This window comes from Sceloporus undulatus, chromosome 9 (genome assembly GCF_019175285.1).
Source record: "Sceloporus undulatus isolate JIND9_A2432 ecotype Alabama chromosome 9, SceUnd_v1.1, whole genome shotgun sequence".
NCBI classification, from domain to species: domain Eukaryota; kingdom Metazoa; phylum Chordata; class Lepidosauria; order Squamata; family Phrynosomatidae; genus Sceloporus; species Sceloporus undulatus.
This window is the reverse complement of record NC_056530.1, coordinates 29957903-29979584: the sequence shown is the minus strand read 5'-3', so window position 1 is coordinate 29979584 and position 21682 is coordinate 29957903. Positions and strand designations below refer to the sequence as shown.

General features: G+C 44.8%; 1 protein-coding gene across 1 annotated transcript; it reads right to left on the bottom strand.

Annotated features, from left to right (window-relative positions):
* Window positions 1-4364: 4364 nt before the first annotated feature.
* On the bottom strand, window positions 4365-10572 carry LOC121916169 (trichohyalin-like). Its single transcript, XM_042440988.1, has 3 exons — window positions 10435-10572; window positions 8865-9866; window positions 4365-4766 (listed from the first exon to the last, which is right to left on the bottom strand). Exons 1-3 carry the CDS (start codon window positions 10570-10572, stop codon window positions 4365-4367), a joined length of 1542 nt encoding a protein of 513 aa, XP_042296922.1.
* Window positions 10573-21682: the final 11110 nt, after the last annotated feature.

Here is a 21682-nt window from a genome sequence, read left to right as displayed (position 1 = left end):
TGGTCCCCCTCTTTGAATCGCTTCAGCGATTTGGTTCATTTGACCTGGTTCAAACTGATGTGAACCAGATGCAGATCCGGTTTAAAAGGTAGTGGGCATCAAGCTATGGTCCTCCAGGTGTTTTGGACTTCAGCTCCCAGAAGCCTTAGCCATCTTGGCCAGTGGTCAAGTGGAGCCAAAGTCCAAAACATCTGGAAGACCAGAGTTTGGGAACCACTGCTGTAGTGGAAGGTCCCACATTGAGCTGGAGGTTGGATTTGATGCCCAACGGAGCCCCTTCCAAGACTATCGTTCTATGAAGACCCATGAAAACAGAAGACTCAGGGCTAGGTCCTGAGATCCGGCAACCCTAGTCAGAGAAAGGCAAAAACAAACCTCCTCTGAGTAAATCCTGCCAATAGAACCCCATGATAGGATTGCCATTAAGTCAGCCTTGTTTTGGAGGCTCATAACAGAAGGGACAGATGTCCTCATTGCTTCTTTCCCCATCCGCTCTGCAGTTCAGCTGCTCCGCTTGCAAAAGATGCTTGTGTTACAAAGGGGAGAAGTATTGCAAGAGCAGGAAGGCCTATGGAAACTTCCTCAGTTGGGTAAAAAATTTCAGCATGCTTGCTAGCGGTCAACCAAATCTCCTGGGTGCATGATTTTAGATGTAGTTGGTAAACAGATGCAATTGTTGGATGAGTCTGCCAGCTGCTCATATTCTGGCTTCATATCAGATTTAGCCATTCAGTTCTTCTTACATCCAGAACTTCATAAAAATCACAAGGTGGATGTCAATCACAATAAAAAGGACACAACCTTTTATGCATTTTGGAGAGGCCTGTGGCTAGAATCATAGAGTTGGAAGAGACCACAAAGGCCATCCAGTCTAACCCCCTGCCATGCAGGAACTCTCAATCAAAGCATAACCAACAGATCGCCCTCCAAGGAAGGAGACTCCACTACACTCCAAGGGAATGTGTTCCACTGTCGAATAGCCCTTACTGTCTGGAAGTTCCTCCTAATGTTGAGGTGGAATCTCTTTCCTATAGCTTGCACCCATTGTTCAGTGTCCTTTTCTCTGCAGCAGCAGAAAACAAGGTTGCTCCGTCCTCAATATGACACCCCTTCAAATATTTCAACAGGGCTATCATGTCATAAGTCTGAAACGACTTGAAGGCACACGACACACACAAGGGGAGACCTATGTCACAGAGGACAGTGGAGGAAACCGATCTCTCCCATAGAAAGAACAGAGCCATAAGTTCAAAATCTCATGATGATCTTTCTTTGCAATGCAATGAGGACTAGAATCTTGTCACTTTTTCTGCAAGAAGCAGAGATGTGGTTTGTTGCACGAAGGCAGATCATGCGGGGGTGTTTTCCAAAGTGCGATACGAGTCACAAAATCGGAATAAGGCTGGGAAGAATAAACTCTGCACCTGTGGTTGCTGGAGAGTTTCCAGGGTATTGTGGAAAAAAATAATAATGGGGAGTGCCTAGAGACTGGGAAAAGAGAGACTCACATCCTGTGGCAGAGGCGCACAACAGAGCATTGCAGATCGACACCAGAAACTAGGTGGGGAGGCATAGAAGAGCACATTGTGATACTTAAGAGCAGCTAAACTGAGCAAAGAAGAGGTGGGTGGAAAGCGAGGGAAGCCTTGCTTTTGTGCTCCTCTGGTTATTTGTGTTTTCCATTCCATGGAGACAGGTTCTGACTCACTCGGACAAAGCACACACATTACACACACATACACAATCCCTTGGACAAATCCCCCATGACTCACACAATGAAGCATTTCCTCCGGGCGACGAACTTAATTTTCTGCTACGGTGAGCTGGTTTACTCTCTGCTGTCACCTGGTGGCAGAGGGACACGGTCCTGTCTCAAAGGCTTCATCCGCACTGCAGAATTTAATGCAGTTTGATACTGCTTTAACTGCCCTGATGATGGCTCTGTGCTATGGAATTCTGGGACTGGGGGTTTTGTGAGCTGTTTCGCCTTGGTGAACTCTGGAGAACAAATGGTTAAGAGGTGACATGATAGCCCTGTTTAAATATTTGAAGGGATGTCATATTGAGGAGGGAGCAAGCTTGTTTTCTGCTGCTCCAGAGAATAGGACCCAATGGAGCAATGGATGCAAGCTTCAGGAAAAGAGATTCCACCTCAACATTAGGAGGAACTTCCTGAGAGTAAGGGTTGTTCAACATTGGAAGATGCTTCATTGGAGAGCGATGGAGTCTCCTTCTTTGGAGGTCTTTAAACTCCTCCGTGTGATAAACCCCTATGCCTCTGTTCATGGACCCAAACAGGGCATGTTTTCCTTTCCTTACTCTACAGTTCTCTGATTTTACCAGGGAGAGCGTACAACAGAAACGAAGACAAAGACCGAAACTGAGATATCAAATGAATCAGTCCATAGCAATTTATTGAGAATCATCATGAAAAAAAGGAAGATCTAAACTAGCACCATTCGATTATGATCCACGCACCCCTTGTAGTCCAGGGCTTCTTTGAAAGATCTTGAATAGCAAGCATTGAAAAACAGATGGTTGCCCGCTTCGTGTTTTGATGGCCGCCAAATCCAACATTCCTCCCCAAAGGCAAGAGTAGAATCTCTCATTCAGACGTGGGAGAAACTTTGGCTTTAATTCCACCGATGGCGACCTTTGTAACCCAGTCGGAGCTGTTTGTTGATTTAAAGAAGTGGATGCATCATCTACGTTTAGAGCGGATTTATTGCTTGCAGGAGTTTGAGATGGTTAGCAGAGCAAATTATTCGATTAAATGCTAATAAATTTGCCAAGCGTACAAAGAAGGGGAAAAGAAGAACACACATTTTGGGTTGCATTTGTTTTGTTAGGTGGCTCATATCTGCAATAATTCAGCTAGTGGTCCTTGTATCACAAGGTGGGAAACGTGGTCTTCCAGATCTTGTTGGAAAGCAACCTCCATCATCCCTCACCATTGTTTATGATGGCGTGTGCTGATACCACTTTGGATGCCATGGACCCACTCTATAGGATCTTGGGATTCATAGTTTTATGAGATATTTAGAATTATCTCCCAGATTGCTCTAGTGCCTTCCCAAACTATAAATCCAAGGGCTTTACAGGATAGACCCATGGCTGTTTCAAAGCGCTATAACTGTATAACGTGAAAGAGACCATAGTCTGGGTGAGGAATGGGAAACTGCATATCTCTTAACCACAGCTCCCATCGTATTTGACCATTGGTTGCACTGGCTAGGACTGAAGGGACCTGTAGTCTAACAATACAGGGGAGAGGTATCTGAGTAGTTCTAGTCTAGGGGTGCATCTGCACTGTAGACAGAATGCAGTTTGACACCGCTCTAACTGTCATGGCTCCATGCTACAGAATGCTGGGATTTGCAGTTTTGTGAGGCACCAGCACCCTTTGGCAGAGAAGGCTGAAGATTGTGTGAAACTAGATATCCCACAATTCGATAGGTTGGAGCTCCAGTGCTTAAAGTGATATCAAACTGCATTTTCCCCCACAGTGTGGATGCACCCTAGGTCCGCCACCTCCTTTTTGTTCCTCCAGTTATGGCAGATTGAGAGCTGATAAAAGTTACTTTCTGAACCACAACCCCCAGAATCCCCTAGGCAGCATGCCCATCGGACATAGCACCTGAGTGATTCTGGGAGTTGTAGTCTAACAAGTAATATTTCGAAACACTGGAGAGAAGCCAACCTCACTTGGCTTTCTTAAACTTTAACTCCATAGACACTTACTCCAGAGCAAGCCTTTTTGGAAGTAATGGGGCTTACTCCAGCATCAGCATGCAAAGGATTGCAGTAAAGTGTAAATTATTCCTACCCCAAACCTATGAGCACCTGTTTTCTTTTTACAGTTAAGACCTTTCAGTGCCCAGGCATGATTCTTAGCGTATTACATATGAGAAAGGGCTGTTTTTAGATCTTACTAAAAGAACTGATTAGAAGAAATCCCACAGCTCCCTAGACACTAAAGCAAGGTCAGGCAAAGTAACAGCCCCTTCAGTGTTGCTGGACTCCAACTCCCAGCATCCATCACTCATGGCCGTGCTAAGTAGGGCTTTTGCACTGATCTAGTGCGAAAGAACTGATCTGAGCGAAAGAACTGATTGAAAAAAAATACTCAATAGGATCGCAGACAACTTAAGGTTCCTAGCCTTTGGTTCTCCAGATGATTTGGACCACAGCTCCCATAATCCTTGACTGTTGCCTAAGTTGGCTGGGTGCTGAAGTAGAAAACAAGTTGAGGACCAATGATTAGGAACCACTGATCTAAAAGAAAAGGCTGTTGTTAAGGTGGACAGAAGGACATGGAGATGGTCGAGGATCTGGGGTCTGGATTTGGCTCCCTCCTGGACTACCTATGGTTCCTCCACCTTCTTCTGAGCCAGTAGGTATTCATAGAGTGGGTTGCACACAGGAGGAACTTTTTCACACAAAAAACTTGGCTTATCTTGGGAGGCATCAAGGGATTCAGGGATCTTCTCAGCTCCATGTTGTGGTCCTTCTGTATCAGGCTGGTTTTCCTCCTCTTCGTCCAACAGCGGCTGAGGTTCTCTGGCCCTTGGACTGCCTCCATTGCCCTCCTCCAACTCCGTTGGTACAGGATGGTCACCATCTCCTTCCTGGGTTACGTCCTGGGCTTCTGGCTTCTCTTGTGTGCCAGATTGTTCCTGAGCATGTTCTCTCTCTACAGGTTGAGATGCTTCAGGCTCACCTCCCGCTCTGGCATCTTGTGCTGTGCTTTGCTGGTCTTTAGGGATCTGTGGGTCACGGGACAAGGAGGAAATGGTCTTACCTTCAGTGCCCCCAAACTCTTGTTCCCGCTGCATCCTTGATTCCCCTTTCTGGGGCTCAGTAGGTTGACGTAGTTGTGGTCGGCTTCTCTCAGACTTTCTGAGTTCTGGGCCACACAGACATGGACTTCCTCTTGTAGCTTGTCTCCACGGAGGCATGGATGCAGGTGACTGCCGTTGCTCTCCCTCACTTTGTTCAGGCTTCCTTGCCTGTGTTCCCCTCCTTTCCCCTTCTCTGCGGCGATCCTCCCTTGACTTAGGTGGTCCCTGTCCTCTTAGTAGACCTTCTTCATCTCCTTTCTCTTCTGGCTCCTGTCTTTTGGGTTCATCACGAATGCGTGTGATCTCACCTTCTTGCGGGACGTGGCCAGACTGAGATGCTTGCTGACCTTGTCTCTTCTGAATACTGATCCTAGATACAGACTCAGGTGGTATCTCCTGGGTTTTTCCCTCCTCAACAACATGTACTTCAGCGTCACCGGACTGGGTTTGTGTTGGTTGGTCAGTGGACCTCTGTTCTGTTGTGGGTGATTGGGACAGCCTCTGATGTTCACCATCCCTTGAGTCAACCATGTGTGTCTGGCTTGGCTGCCTCTGGCCACCTTCTCTTGTAATACTGTCATGCTTCTCATGCTCTCTTGGGCTTACCTCATATGGTGCTGTTGCCCTCTGGTCGATATCTTGAGTGTTAGGGTCACGTGATAGATTTCTCCTCTGCTGTTCCCTTGGAGCAATGCCACGTGACTCAGTTTCCCTTGGTTTGCCCTCACTTGCATCAGTTCCACCTCTTTGGGTTTGTCTCTGCTCCCTCTCTCTTGGTTCAGAGTTACGTGATGGTACTTGCCTATGATGTTCAATGTTTCTTCGGTCCACACGACGTGCCTGGGTTGGGTTTTGATCGCCCTCCCTTATGGATGCCTCATGCGATTGGGTTTGCCTCCACTCTTCTCCAGGCCTTGGGTCAACCTCAGGTCTCTGGGTTCTCCTTTGGTCAGCATCTCTAGCATGAGCTGTTCTCCTCAGCTGTTTTCCATCTGTTTGGTCACTCTCATGTATCTCCCTTCTCCTGTGTTCAATATCTGTAACATCAATGTCTTTTGAAGAACTTCTCTGCTGCTGTTCACCATCCTGTAAGCCACCCTCACGTATCTGGGTTCCCCTATGGTTAACAAGTCTAGCACCAATGTTGCGTGAAGGTGTTCTCCTTTCTTGTTCATCTCCTCTTGGGACAATGTAATTTGACTTGGCTTCCCCTTGTTCACCATCCCTTGGATTAGCATCAGGTGCTTGGGTTTCCCTTTGCTCTCTAGCCCTTTGTTCAGAGTCTTGTAATTGAGCCTGTCCATGTTGTTCAGTATCTCTTGGGTCATCTTCATGTGTCTGGGTTTGTCTGTGGTCAACATCCCTAGCATGTGTGTCATATGAAGGTATTCTCCTCTGATCTTCACCATCCCTTGGGTCAATTTCATATGTCTGAGTTCTTTTCTTGTCAACTTGTCTACCTTCAATGCCATGTGAAGTGGTCTGTCTCTGCTGACCATCATCTGTTGCATCAATGTCATGCATCAGTGTTCTTCTCTGGTCAAGATCTCTAGCCAAAGTCGCATGTGAAGCAGTTCTCCTCTGCTGCTCACCATTTCTTGGGTCCTGCCCATATATTTGGCTTCTTCTTTGGTCAGTATCTCTACCATCACGTGAGGAAGTTCTTATCTGTTGCTGTCTTTGGTCAATATCATATGTTATTGGTTGTCTCTCAGTATCAATATCTCTGGCATAAATGTCACGTGAATGGATTCGTCTCTGCTGTTCACCATTCCTTGGGTCCATCTCATATGTCTGAGTTCTTCTGTGGTCAACATCTCTACCCTCAGTATCATGTGAAGGGGTTCTCCTGTCTTGATCACCACTCCTTGGGTCAATATCACGTGACCTTGGCTGCCTTGGATCAATATCTCTAGCATAACTGTCATGTGCAGGGGCTCTCCTCTGATGTTCACCATCTCTTTGGTCAGCCTCATGAGTTCTTCTCTCATCAACACTTCTAGCATTAATATCAGGTGAAGATGATCTCCTCTGTTGTTCACCATCTCTTGGGTCAATGTCACGTACCAAGTTTCGTCTTTGGCCAATATCTCTGTCCTTGACGTTGATGTCCCTCTGCCGTCCATCATCTCTTGGATCAGCTTGATATTCCTGGGTTATCCTCTGGTCAATGTCTCTAGTGTAATTGTCTTGTAAAGGGATCCGTCGTTGCTGTTTATTATCTCTTTGTTCAACATCATGGGTATAAGTCCTTCTCTGGTCAACATCTTCAGCATGGTTGTCATGTGAAGGGGATCTGTAGTCTTGTTCAGTATTTTGTTCAGTATTATGTGTCTCCATTCTCCTTCGGTCAACATTCCTACCCTCAACATCACTTGGAGGGGATCTCCTTTGGTGCTCCCTATCTCTTGGGTCCAGCTCATGCATTCTGCTTTGTCTCTCTTTGATATCTCTGTCATAAGTGTCACGTGAAGAGGTTTGTCTCTCCTCTTTAGCATCTCTTTGGTCAACATCTTGGGTGTGAGTTCTTATCTGGTCAACTTCTCTAACGTAAGGGGCTCGGTTGTGTTGTTCAGCATCTCTTAGTCCAATGTCTTGTGTCTGCATCCTTCTCTCGTCAACATTTCTTCTCTCAGCATCATGCAAAGGGGTCCGTCTTCTCTCTTCTCCATGCCTTGAATTAACATCATATATCCTTGGTTGCTTCTGGTTAATATCTCTATCATAAGGATCATATGAAACAGACCTCCTCTGTTGATCACCATCTCTTGGGTCAAACTCATGTGTTTGGGCTCTTCTCTGGTCAACATCTTTATCTTCTATGTTATGAGAAGAAAATCTCCTTTCCTGTTGGCCATCTCTTGGGTCCAGAGACTTTGACTGCCTCTGGCCAATATCTCTAGTATGAGTGTCATGTGAAAAGGATCTCCTTTGCTCCTCACTCCTCCTTTGGTCAAAATCATGTATCTGTGTTTGTCTCTGGTCAAATTCTCTGTACATGGTATTGGTTCTCCTCTGCTGTTCACCATCTCTTGCATCGACCTGATGCCTCAGGGCTTGTGTTTGGTCAACATTTCTAGAAAAAGTATCACGGAGGGGAGCTGTCCTCTTCTGATCACTATCTTGTGAGTCAACTTCACATGCTTGGCTTCTCCTCTGCGCAACATCTCTAGTACAAGTGTCATATGGAGAGGATCTCCTTTCCTGTTCATCATCTCCGGGGTCAACATTGCGCCTTTGTTTTGGCCTTTGGTCAATATCATCAGCATAAGTGTCAAGTTCAGGAGATCTCTGCAGCTCACCATATCTTGGGGCAACCTCATGTTCTTGCCTCTGGACACCACCTCTTGCCTCATTATCCCATGAATGCTTTAGCCTCCTGTCACTGTCCCTTTGTTGCAAAGACCGGTCACTTTGTTGGCTCTCCTGATAATGATCTCTTGAACGTCCATCTGAGGCATAGGACCTGTCTTGCTCTGTCATTCTGGTTTGTGGCTCTGTTTGTTGAGGTCTCTCCCTGTCATAGTGGTCAATCTGTTCAAGACGTCTCCTATCACTTTCTCTTGGTTCAGGATCACGTAGCTGGAGTCCTTTCCTTTCACTCTCTCTTTTCCAGGATTCTTGTTCATAATATTGCTCTCTTCCCTTATCGTCCTCCTGTCTGTGTATCAGAGGCCTGTTGCGGTTACGTTGAGTAGATTCGGACTCAAGGGGCTGGGTCCTCTTCCTTTCATTTTCTTCCTCTTGAGGGCCAGCCTGAGGGTACTGCTGTCTTCCAAAATCATCCCGGTCATGCCACTGGGGTCTTCTCCTCTCACTGTCTCTGGTTTCAGACTCATAAGAATTGAGATCTGTGGGTTCAGGTTCATATGGACGGAGCCTGCTCCGTTCTCTCTCTCTGTGCTCTGAAGCAGATGGCCATTGATCGTCCTCTACTTGTGTTCTTATTGGCTGGGATGTATAAGATCTGTCCCATCTATCTTGGTCAGGAAAGTGGGATCTCCTCCTTTCAGCTTCTCTTACTTGAGGCTCATTTCGTTGATTTGCTTTATGTTCAGCCTCTCGAGCTTGAGGTGCACTTTGCTGCTGGCCTGTCCTGCTTTGCTCTCTCCATTCAGAATCATTAGTTCTGGCTCTCTCTCTGGTTTCAGTCTCGTGTCTCTGGCTTCTCCTTTGCTCCCATTCTGGATCAGCTATTTGAGGTCTTCTCTTATCTTCTCTGGGCAATGAGTCATATTCATCCAGTGGTTCACGGTTACGAATTTGGTCCAGTTGCTCATCAGCATTGTCACCTCGAATATCCTGGGACCTGACTCCATGTTGAGTTTCCAAGTCTTTGGCATAATCTCCCCTCCTTCTGTTTCTTACTTCTTGGTGTTGTCTTTCATTACCTTCCCAGGACTGAGGATCGTGGGATGGATGCTGTCTTTCCTTTTCGTTTCTTGGGAGAAGATCTTGCGACTGGTGCTGATGGTCTTCTTCAGCTGGTGGTTCCCTTTGTCTTACTTGATGATATCTTGCTTCAGTCCTTTGTGGCTCAAAATCATGGGCCTCCCGATGTGTATTTGGGGCTTGTTGTTCATACTCATATGTTTGGCCATCTTCCAGTTCCTGGGGCTCATGGGATGGACGGTCTCTCTCATGATGATCTTGAGCTTGGTGGCTCCTGTCATCCATTTGTGCTACAGGCTCACGCAGATGCCTCCGCTCTTGGCTTCGTTCAGTAGCTTCATTTGGATGAAAGTATGTCTGGCGAGAATCTTCTCTCTCACGGATGTTTCTTTCTTTCCTTGCCTCATCCCAAACCTGGAGATTGTCCCTTTCATGTCTCTGCGGTTCGCCTCTATGTGGAGCTTTGCCAGCTTCTTCTCTCTGAAGGAGGCCTTCTCTTGGCTTCAGTTGGCTGTAGCAAGCCTTAGCTACTTTGAACATGAGGAGAAGGTACTCGTTGAAGTCCACCAAACCATCTCCATTGGTGTCTAGCATCTGGAACGTCAGCTCAACTGTCTTGGGGTCACGAGGGTTCTGAAAAAGTCATAGAGAAAAGGAACCAATGTATTTAATAACATACTGGACTGACAGTATGGGTGCATCACTACTGTATAAATAATGCACATCGGTCCCAATTCACTTCAGTCCCATTGCACATCAGTCCCTTTGCTGGGTCTCCTATGTAGTTACATGACAGCAGCCCTCTACCAGATGCAGACGTTGAGCATCTTTGCAATTCTATTTCCCACAAGTGCAAGTCCACTTATGTGTAAGCAACATCCCAACAACATTATGACCATTATTATTCCCTCAATGCCCTCTAGTGGACATGGAGGCATGTTTTTGTGCATTTCTAGGCCCCTAGAGAGCATCTTAATTCAAAAGCAGTTTGATTTTTTTTACACCTGGGAACAGGTCTTCACTCCTTAGAGATCATTTTTGGTCCATTTGTGACCTCTGGGGGGGGGGGGTCCCTGGAGCCAGATAAACAGCCCTGGGCCACCTGCATGTAGCCCACAGGTTGTACATCACTCACTCTTGACCTAACCAAACCATGACCCCTATCCTTAGCAACCTATGTCCCCTGCTGGCTCCTGCTCACCTCTATGACCTGGGCAAACTCCTTCCGGATGAGCCTCTTCATCTCCCTCCTGTTCAGGGTGGAGCTGTCTCCGTGCCGCTTGGCATACTTGTAAAAGACCCCGATGATGGTGCACACGCTGTCCAGAAGGTAAGGCATCTTCACGTTTCCTTTCTGCTGGGATTAGGGAGAGAAAAGCTTGCAGTGGGTGCAGGGTTCAAGTTTCTAAGGCTGTAGCATTGAAGAAAGGGTTGGGAATTTTTTGAGGCCAGGGGACCCCATTGACTTTTCAGGAGACCTACCTCTCAGCTGTGCATGAGGACAGTGTCCACTTGTGAAGGGAAGAGACAAAAATTGGGGGGCAGGGTTTGGACATCAGTCACTACAAAAGAAGGCCTGTGTTGTGCTTATGTCTTAGTGAATGGTCTTACATGAGTGCAATGGTCTTGCTAGGATCGGTGTTCTGCTTGCGACTTATGTCTTAGTGAATGGTCTTACATGAGTGCAATGGTCTCACTAGGACTGGTCTTCTGCTTGGGACTTAGGTCTTAGTGAATGGTCTTATATGAGTGCAGTGGTCTCACTAGGATTAGAATCATAGAAGCATAGACACATAGAGTTGGAAGAGACCATAAGGGCCGTCCAGTCCAACCTATTGCCATGGGTTGGTGTCACCCCAGTGCAGAAACCCATTTCCCTTCCCATTCTGGCCTTGTCCTGTTCAGATGATGCATGACTCAAACTTCGGTGCAAGAGGTCTGGGCGAGGTCTGGCATAACTGGGATATAACCACCTTAACAGGCATTAAAATAACCTACCTTTCACCTTGGATCTTTCAGGAAGATCTGGAGTGCTATATTCCCACTCCACAGTGGCTGTCTTGAGCTTCCTGGTGTGTCTGCCGCCGCCATGGGTCACTATGGTCATAACAAGATGGGCAGCTATGTGGCCTTAGCTGGGCATATTCTTCTGACCTCAGAGGTGAGTGACCAGCAGCGGTGGCAAATATACCAGGAGGCTCAGCAAGATGCATATGAGATGGCTGTGTTGGTGTGGAAATTGAGGGTCAGGTAATGGCTAACCCTGGAATATCCTGACCTGGGCAGACAGGGCCTCAACCATGCAGCCTTTACCTGCTCTAGATAGTTATATCAGTCTGATACCGCTTTAAATGCCATGCCAATGCAATGCACCGAACCTAAGCAATGAAGCCCAACAAACTGAAAAAGCCTGGGGGAACCAATACGTCTCTCTTTGTTGTCTAAAACTCCATAGCATGGCATGACATAAAAGTAGGGATGAAGTACAAGGACAAACCTTTCTTACTGTTAACAAACTGTAAGGCCAAACAACGGCAACATGACGACGACAAAACCAACCGAAACACCGCAACAGTTATGTACAGCTTATATGCCGATACGCAAAAGTGTGAGCGCTCCATATTGGAAAGTAAGAGCGAACCGTTTTCAAAACAGTGAATCAATAAATAAAACAGTGGGGTATAATTAAATGCAAATAAACACATTTTAAATACAGCTGAATCAAATGTATTTAAAAGATAAAATATTTGACCTATATATATGTTATAAAATATAAAAGATATATAAAAAAGATATATTGAAATATATATTAAAACTGTGCAACTGTATTACTAGTAAGCAGACTTTTGATATCTCTCTTACTCCTGGGTCTATTACTGCCATTTAGCACCTCATATAATTTTGACCTTAAATTATTAATGGTTATGGAACATGGCCCTTTGAGTTTTGGCTGCAGAAGAAAAGACCTTTGCATCCTTCTCCATTACCTTTTTCCCTCTGGTATACTCTGCCAAATATATTAGATACTATTCTAAAGCTCTACCTGGGAACTTGCTTAAAAGAGGTGTTAAGTAGTCTTAATCTGTCCTCTTTATAAAATGTACAGAAAAGGAGTATATAGGATAAAGATTCTACTTGTCCCTCCTTGCAAATGCATATGCAATCCTTATACTCAGTTTGCTGGAAACGTCCCTCCAATACATTGGAATCTGGCTTTGCTGAACACCATCCTATATTGAGAAATTGTTCGATTTTGGAGATAATTTGCACCCCTGTTTGAGTTAAACCCCAAACCGAAACTAATAGGGGAGCAAATGGTGTTTGCAGCAGAAGTAGGGTATTGGATGCCAATATCTTTTCTCCGTCGAGCAAGGATCCGCTTTGCCTTAGGCCCATCAAACGTGCTGAGAACGTTATCTGAGAGACCTAATTGCTGCGTTTTGTCTTTCATGGCTTTAAAACAGGTGAATAGTATAAGTCAGAAGATAAAGGATTATACGCATAGTAGAAAAGAAAATGGAAAAACCTGTATATCTACTGGGTGCATGGTATAGAGGATGATGTGCAGCGGAAGAGTAAATTACTTTTCCTATTGTGAAGTCGAAGGCTTTCATGGCCGGCATCCATAGTTTTTTGTGGCCATGTTCTAGAAGAGTTTATTCCTGCATCCAACTCTCTTCCATGCCAGCATCTGTGGCTGGCATCTTCAGAGAATGCTGGCATGGAGGAGAGTTGGATATATAGGGTCACACAGTGTGTGTGTGTGTATATATATATATCCAACTCTCTTCCATGCCAGCATCCTCTGAAGATGTCAAAGCCACAGATGCTGGCGAAACGTCAGCAATAAACTCTTCTAGAACATGGCCACAGAGCCTGAAAAACCCACCAAAACCACTTCTCTCATTCCTTATCATTCATTCCTTAATTGTGAAGACTCTTACAAGCATCATATATCCTTAGAGGTCCCTTCTACGGAAGCATCCTCATTGCAGAAACAAACTGCAATGAGGAAACGCCGCTTTAATTGAATGCTATGGGATCCTGGGACCTGTAGTTTGTTGTGGCACCAGAGCTCTCCGACAGAGAAGGCTAAATGTCCCATAAAGCTATAATCCCCGAATTCCATACCATGGTGTCAAACTGGATTCTTTCTGCAGCTTATATCTTCAGTGTTGCCCTCAGTGTAGCTTTCTTTCATCTTTGTTGAAACCTAGAAACCCCCAAATGACTTAGCCTTGGAGTTGGCAACCTGGAGATATCCAGATATGGCGGACTACATATCACATCATACCTAACCATTGGCCATGTGGGCTGGATGCTGCAACAGATAGTCCAAAATATCTGCCTGGAACCAAGTTGCCCATCCATGTCTGATCCTGCAAACTCTCAATCGTTGCATTGTCCTGTTTGGGTCCATTTCCCATCCTTGCCCTACCCTTTCTGCAACAGAGCCACATCTCAGTTTCTCAGCAACCCAGTAATGTGAAGTTTCGACTCACCCAGGTCAGCAAATTCAACTAGTCACCAGCTTCAGAGAAGGCAGGTTGGGGAATCTCAGGTAATGGGTCCCTTTTTATAGAGTCCGTAATTGGGCCATGGAAGTCAACACCCTCCTGGATGACGGTTTGATTCATCTCCAGCCCAACCCAGACCAGCCTGTTACACCTTTGTCTCCTCCAAAACGGGTTGTTTTGCTTCTTTTCTGTCTACCGTCACCCCTTTTACCTCCTTCTTCTTTTTTTTAAAAGAAAGCCCCAAAATAACACAAATGGCTCTGTGGCAACTATGAGAGAACAACAGTGTCACACCTTCCTCGGTTAGTTATGGGGCTAAGCGTTGTTGTTGTTTTATTCACCGGCGAACAAGGAAGGGACACGGCACATCAAAAGGATGGTCCCATCAAAGTCAGAGAGAACGTTTTATAATGATGGGTTCTGGATGAAAGAGGCTAAGTTAAGAACCAAGGTTTCGGAACGGATGGACGTTCCACTCGGTTGAATGTTTTCTGGTCATCGTCGACTGCTTGTGTTGGATGAAAATAGTCTCCATAGTGAAGTCGAAGGCTTTCAAGGCCAACATCCATAGTTTTTTGTGGGGTTTTTGGGCTCTGTGGCCATGTTCTAGAAGAGTTTATTCCTGACGTTTCGCCCGCATCTGTGGCTGGCATCTTCAGAGCCTCCATACATGCTCCAACCTGGACACCAGTGCTTACCTGTTCAGGACCAGTACATCTTGAGATGGAACTGGCCACAATTCTAGACCTCCAAAAGATTTCATTTGATACCCAAGGCAAATAAGCTTATTGCACGGCACTCAAAGGAATGGGACCGGAACGGAATGGAACAGAATGGAATGGGGGAAATGTGTGTTGTCACGCAGGGGAATGCCACCGATGTCTCGGGGGTCCCCAAGCTATTCCCCAGCCCTTCCATGGCCACCTATTTTAAAGGACGATTTTGAACTGTTCTTCAAAATTGGTTGCCAGGAACATCTGGGAAATGGTTGAGGAATGGTTGGGGAATGGCTTGGGGACTCCCGGTGGCATCGGTGGCGTTCTCCTGTGTGGTAAACACACGCTTTCCGTTCCGTTCCCATTCCTCCAAGTGCCGTGTGATAAGCTTATAAGACTTGGAAGGACAACTATGAAGGAACTAGGTAAGATTCCCCAAATAAAAAAGGTATTTTGCTGAATACCAATGTTGGGATCATCTGTGTGCTGCAATATTTCTGATTTCTATGTAGGGTTGTGAAAGCTGGACAGTGAAGAGAGTCATCTGAAATGTGGTGCTGGAGGAGAGATCTATGGATAGCTTTTGGTGGGCTTCCAAAAAAGATGAATGATGGGTTTTAGAGCAAATCATGCCTCAGCTCTCCCTAGAAGCCAGGATGACTAGACTGAGGCTATCATACTCTGACTATATCATGAGACTATCACTACAAAAGATAGTAATGTTTAGTAAAGTGGAAGGCAGTAAGCAAAGAAGAAGAGCACATTCCCAGTGGATAGACTCAATAAAAAAAGCCACACTCTTGAGCTTGCAAGTGGGTTTTTGATGACAGGGTGTTTTGGAAGTCTCTTGCCCATAGGTCCACCATGAATTGAAGGAGATCTGATGGCGACTAAGAATGGCAACAAAAACCAAAGACTGGAACACATCACTCCTAAAAGCTAAACTTTGGCCGCATTCCCACTTACAAATAAATCGATTTGCGATGCTAATCGATGGATCTGTTCGGCAGCGGAGCGTGGTTCACACTACATTTGCCCCGATCATATTTTCTTGCTGCAAAATAAAATCAAATAACCCACTTGCGGTTCACGTTCACAAATGAATAGGTTCAAAATGGACCCGCTTTCCGGCCGGTCGAACGACAAATTTAAATTGATTCCGATCCACATCTGGTTCACACATCTGGTTCCAAAAAGGCGTGGGGGAAAATGGGTCTAGTGCATGGCCCCCCCTCCAAATTGCTTCAGCGATTTGGTTCAAGTGTGAATCAGGGTCATTTAAACCAGTTCAAACCCATTTGCGATCCGGTTTAAAAGGTAGTGGGAATGAGGCCTTTGTTATCGGTAAATCGATGGTCTAATGCTGTTGATACGCTAAATATCTACCAGAGGTTCAGGGCTCAAGTAATGTTGCTGTTTAGCAAAATGGAGTAAGCAGAGGATGCTAGTAGAGCCGATAAGAATATTGGCTAAGTTAAATGGGGGATATTCGAAGCTCTTTCAGGATCATCTTTTGTAAAAAGTATCATGGCTATTATATATATATATATCAATGTTGCATATCGGGGTAAAACAATGCAAAGGCTGAGATTAGGACACAATCCGGGGGCTGAAGCAAAAACGTGGAATTTGAATAATTATGGGTGAATATTATTCCATATCAGATTTCCAGTCTCTGGCTCCCAGCGAAGCTCTTGCGAGACATCGGTTATGCAAGCCAGCGACCATTATTCATTTGTCTGAAATAAAAATAATCTTTCCTTTAACAGAAATGATATGGTGCCTAAATACACCCCACCCTTAGGCTAATAATACCTCTTTTGTGGTGGTAATTTCATGTTAGATATGGGCTAGAAAGCAAGGAAGGAAGAAAGGATAGGGGAATGTGTGATATATGACATGGGAGAGAACCATGGAGCCCTCCAGACATTGAACTGCAACTCTCAGCATTCCTGTGTTGGCTAGGGATGCTGGGAACGCCAGTGAACAACATATGGGGTCTTTACAATTTCTACTGTTAGCCGGTGGTGATCTATTAGATGTCCCTCAATAACAACAGTCGGAGCTGATTTGAGCCTGATCAGGTCTTCCTATAGTTCATAGAATCATAGAATCATAGAGTTGGAAGAGACCACAGGGGCCATCCAGTCCAATCCCCTGCCATGCAGGAAATCCCAATCAAAGCATCCCTGACAGATGGCCATCCAGCCTCTGCTTGAAGACCTCCAAGGAAGGAGATTCCACTACACTCCGAGGGAGTTTGTTCCACTGTCGAACAGCCCTTACTGTTAGGAAGTTCCTCCTAATGTTGAGGTGAAATCTCTTCTGTAGCTTGCATCCATTGCTCTATATCCTATTCTCTGGAGCAGCAGAAAACAAGCTTGCTCCCTCCTCAATATGACATCCCTTCAAATATTTAAACAGGGCTATCATATCACCTCTTAACCATCTCTTCTCCAGGCTGAACATCCCCAGCTCCCTAAGTCGTTCCTCATAGGGCATGGTTTCCAGACCCTTCACCATTTTAGTCGCTGTCCTCCGTTGTCTTTAGAGGCCTGGAGTTAGTTCTTCCAAGTAATAATGCAGACTCTTTCTCTTTCAGGCTTCGTTTGGCTCAAAGATAGTGACCTCTGGAAAACCTGGGGGAAATGCCATTCCCAACCAATGCCAGGCTATGATTCAAGATGAACATTGAAGGTGAGTCAGAATTCCCACATAATTTCTTGGCTTCCATGTCTAAGTGAGGAGGACATCTCTAGTTAGGTTGGTTGTAGGCCAATGTTTGGTCAATGGGGAGATCTCCAGCCTTGTGAGGGATGTTCTTCTCCATGCATTAGGCTGATCAGGTCTCTTTGCTCAAAATTTGAGGTGGCCATGAAAGCCACTAGCCAGTGGGACCTTCTTGTCTCCTCAAGACAAGGTGAGGATTGCAAATCTGTCGGTCGCAGGGAGGAAACATCACAGTTTCCTGGAAACTACAGAGCAAACGGTTGAGTTTTTAAAATTCGCATCAGTCCAAGTCCAAGTCTGATGCAGATTGGGATGTGTACCATATGTATCCTGATGATGCCAGATTTGGAGGGATTTATTTTTAATGCCTAGGCCTCATTCCCACTAACAAATAAATCGATGTGCGATCTGAATCGATGGATCAATTCGACCTCGGAGTGTGATTCCCATTACATTTGCCCCGATCGCATATTCTGTCGTTTTCTGGCATCGAAATAACCTGCTTGTGGCTTGCATTCACGAATTAATCGATTCAAAATGATTCATTTCCAGCCGAACGAAGGGGAAATTTGAATCATTTCCGATTCGCTTGCGGTTCACACTTGCTTTGAATCGATTTTGTTGAAAAAGACGCGGCTTAAATGAGTCTGGCACATGGCCCCCCTCACAGAATCGCTTCAGTGAATTGGTTTAAGTGGGAACCAGGGTCGTTTGAACCGGTTCCAACTGAATTGCGATCTGGTTTAAAAGGTAGTGGGAATGAGGCCCTTGTGTAGATAACCTCCAGGTAAGATGATCTCTTATATCCAAAATAGGTTCACATAGAGAACCAGCATGGCGTTGCGGTTTGTTTTTGGACTATGACTTTGGAGACCAGGATTCGATTCCCCACTCGGCCATGAAACTCACTGGATGATCTTGGTCAAGTCACACTCTCTCAGCTTTGGGGGAAGGCAATGGCAAACCTCCTCTGAACAAATCTTGCCAAGGAAACCCCATGATCGGTTCACCTTAGGGTTGCCACAAGTCGGAAACAACTTGGAGGCATATAACAACAACAACAACAAATTAAAACCAGGCAATTTAAAATGCACTCCAGTGCAGAAGCCTCCAGCTGGGATTGCAAATGCCTTGGCAGCTTATCTGGAGATGCCAGCCACAGATGCTGGCGAAACGTCAGGAACGAACTCTTCTAGAGCATGGCCACATAGCCCGAAAAACCCACAAAAAAGCTATGGATGCCGGCCATGAAAACCTTCGACTCTATATCTTGGTGGCTTTTCTGTGCTTCAGTTTTGTTCTTCCACCCCTTTGGAGTCATTCTCCAGCTGTTTCTCAGAAGATTTCCCTTGCTCTCTCTGGGGTCCTTACCCTGTTTATGCAAGATCTCCCCAATGACGCCTTGCTGTCTTTTTGTCGCTGCCAAAAAAAGGACGTGAGTAACCATGGCCTGCATACACCTGTTTTATTCTCCTCTCCTCTGCGGAGCTAATTACATCTTTTAATGCTTCAGTAATGATATCTTAAGCGATCCGGCTGTTAAATCGGGATCAACCTTTTTATTCTCAAAAATAAGAACATGTCAGCACCGACAAAAGGACCCATTCTTACTAAGCAAGGCGATACTGTTGTCCCTGCAAGAAAATGGCACCTTAGTCCTGGAAACACCCCTCGGAAGATCATCCATGTCTAATTTCCTTCATTTTGGTATTTCAGCAAAATCGCTGCAGTTTCATGGGGCTGTCTGACGATAAAGTCGAGCATCCCCTAATTCCAGCCTCGATGCGCATCCCACCCAGCCTTTGACAAAGTCACAAACAGTTGTGTGATATGAAGTCGAAGGCTTTCATAGTTGGCTTTCCATAGTTTTTTGTGGGTTGTTCAGGCAATATGTGGCCATGTTCTGGAAGAGTTTATTCCCGACGTTTCGCCGGCATCTGTGGCTGGCATGGAAGAGAGTGGGGTCAAACAATATATATATATACCCTGCGTACTTCCATGCCAGCATTCTCTGAAGATGCCAGCCACAGATGCCGGTGATACGTCAGGAATAAACTCTTCTAGAACATGGCCATATATCCTGAAAAACACACAAGAAACTTTAGTTGTGTAATAGGTTTAAGGGCTGTGCTTTCATGGTGGCCTTCATGCAAAGATACTAGCAGTAGTGTCCAGGCTTCAGCCCAAGAAACAGGCAACAGAGGAAAGATTTTGACCAAGGAACCTTAAGGGATGTAGATATTGAACTATTTCATTCTTGCATGAAAGGACAATTAATCTCCTCCTCTGTAGAAAACAAATGTTGTTGCACATAGCACAGTATTTGGCTGCTATTTGCACATCCGAAGGCGTTTGGGGGAATTTATTCTATGGAAAGATCCATGTATGCTTTTGTGTGAGAAAATCATATCTTTTTTTTTTTTGTTGGCCAAAACTATGCTTTTCACACACAAAAACCTCCAAACAAATTTTGTTGTGCAAAGTTTGTGAGTGTGTGTGTGTTTAAAAACAACAACAACTGTTTGGAGTGTTTTCTGTGCAGAACTATGCACCAAAAAAAGCATCTTGCTTTTTTCCAAGAGACTCCTTATTTTCATGCCAAAAAAAGTATGCATTTCTAGGCATATTATATTATAAGTGCCTCAAAATGCATATGTTTTATAAGAAATTAAGGTAAGTTGTCTACGTTCCCATGCTTTTGAGAGTAAGCTACAATTAGTTACAGCAAAAATGTATAACATTTATAAAGTATAAAACTCATAAAACATACATACGTATATGTGGGTACATAACATATATCAGATTCGTGACTGAAAAGATTTACGATTAAGTCCCAAAGGTCAGGCCGCACCTGGAATATTGTGTCCAGTTCTGGGCACCACAATTCAAAAAGGATGTTGAGAAACTGGAGCCATGTGTTCAAAGGAGAGTGACCAAAATGGCGAAGGGTCTGAAAGAAACCATGTCCTATGAGGAATGACTTAGGTTGCTGGGGATGTTTAGCCTGGAGAAGAGAAGGTTAAGAGGTGATATGATAGCCCTGTTTAAATATTTGAAGGGATGTCATATTGAGGAGGGAGCAAGCTTATTTTCTGCTGCTCCAGGGAAAAGGACCTGGAACAATGGATGCAAGCTCCAGGAAAAGAGATTCCAGCTCAACATTAGGAGGAATGTCCTGAGAGTAAGGGCTGTTTGACAGTGGAACACACTCCTTCCTCAGAGTGTAGTGGAGTCTCCTTCCTTGGAGGTCTTCAAACGGAGGCTGGATGGCCATCTGTCAATGGGGATGCTTTGATTGTGATTTCCTGCATGGCAGAATGGGGTTGGACTGGATGGCCCTTGCGGTCTCTTCCAACTCTACCATTCTATGATTCTAAGATTAAAACAAGAATAATTAAAATCACTTCATAAGTTTTGATGATGATGATGATGATGATGATGATGGTGACAAGATATACTGATTCAGAGACACACTGTCTTGGGACAATGAGGTTATTGTGGATAATAGTTGATAGACCGATGAACCCCAATGTGACTGAATGTCTTTGAAATTAGGATTTCAGGGTACAATGAATATGACCAATGTTCCTCCTAGAACCCGTATCATCTCTGGTTGCCCCACATTCCTTGTACCCTCAATAGAGGCAAAATTATACCCTCAGTTCACGAAATAGTAACTACGTGCTGCGACCACGGTCTCTCCTGTTCAAACCCTAAACTAGCATGAAATTCCCACCCTGGAAGAGTTATTATTAGTTGAAGGGTGTAGGCAGTCATTTGTATTCTGCACCATTTATCTTCTAGGTAAGATTTTATTATCATCATTATTTCTTAAAAGGAGGGAATATTAGTTATAAATCTTCATACCCTTAGAAAGTCCAGAACTCTCAAGGGCTACATTTACAGTTATCAGTTTCAGTCTCTGACTTTTGGGTTGCTTTGACTTCAGTCGGTTGGACATAGACTGGATTTGGTCCATGGATTTGGTCCACGGAGTCAGCTTTGAGGCTTATGGAAAAAGATGTTGGTAGCATGAGCTTTCATAGACTTGGGCCTACTTCCTCTGATGCATCTGAGGAAGCTCATGTTACCAGCTTCTTTCTTGGGAGGATTCAAAGATCTAGCCGTGTTAGTCTTGTAGCACCTATGAGACTGACTGAAAGACAGTAGTCGGCAGCATGAACTTTCCTAGATTTAAGTCTACTTCTTCAGATGCATATTATTATTATTATTATTATTATTATTATTATTATTATTATTATTATTATTATTACCATTGTTCAAAGATATAGCTGTGTTAGTCTGTAGAATCAGTATGTAGAGAGATCTTGTAGCACCATTGAGACTAACTGAAAGAAAGAAGTTGGCAGCATGAGCTTTCATAGACTTGAGCTTACTTCCTCAGATGCATGTTATAGTAAGATGTACATCTAAGGAAACAGGCCAAGTCTACAAAAGCTGACACTACCAATTTCATTTTTTCTCT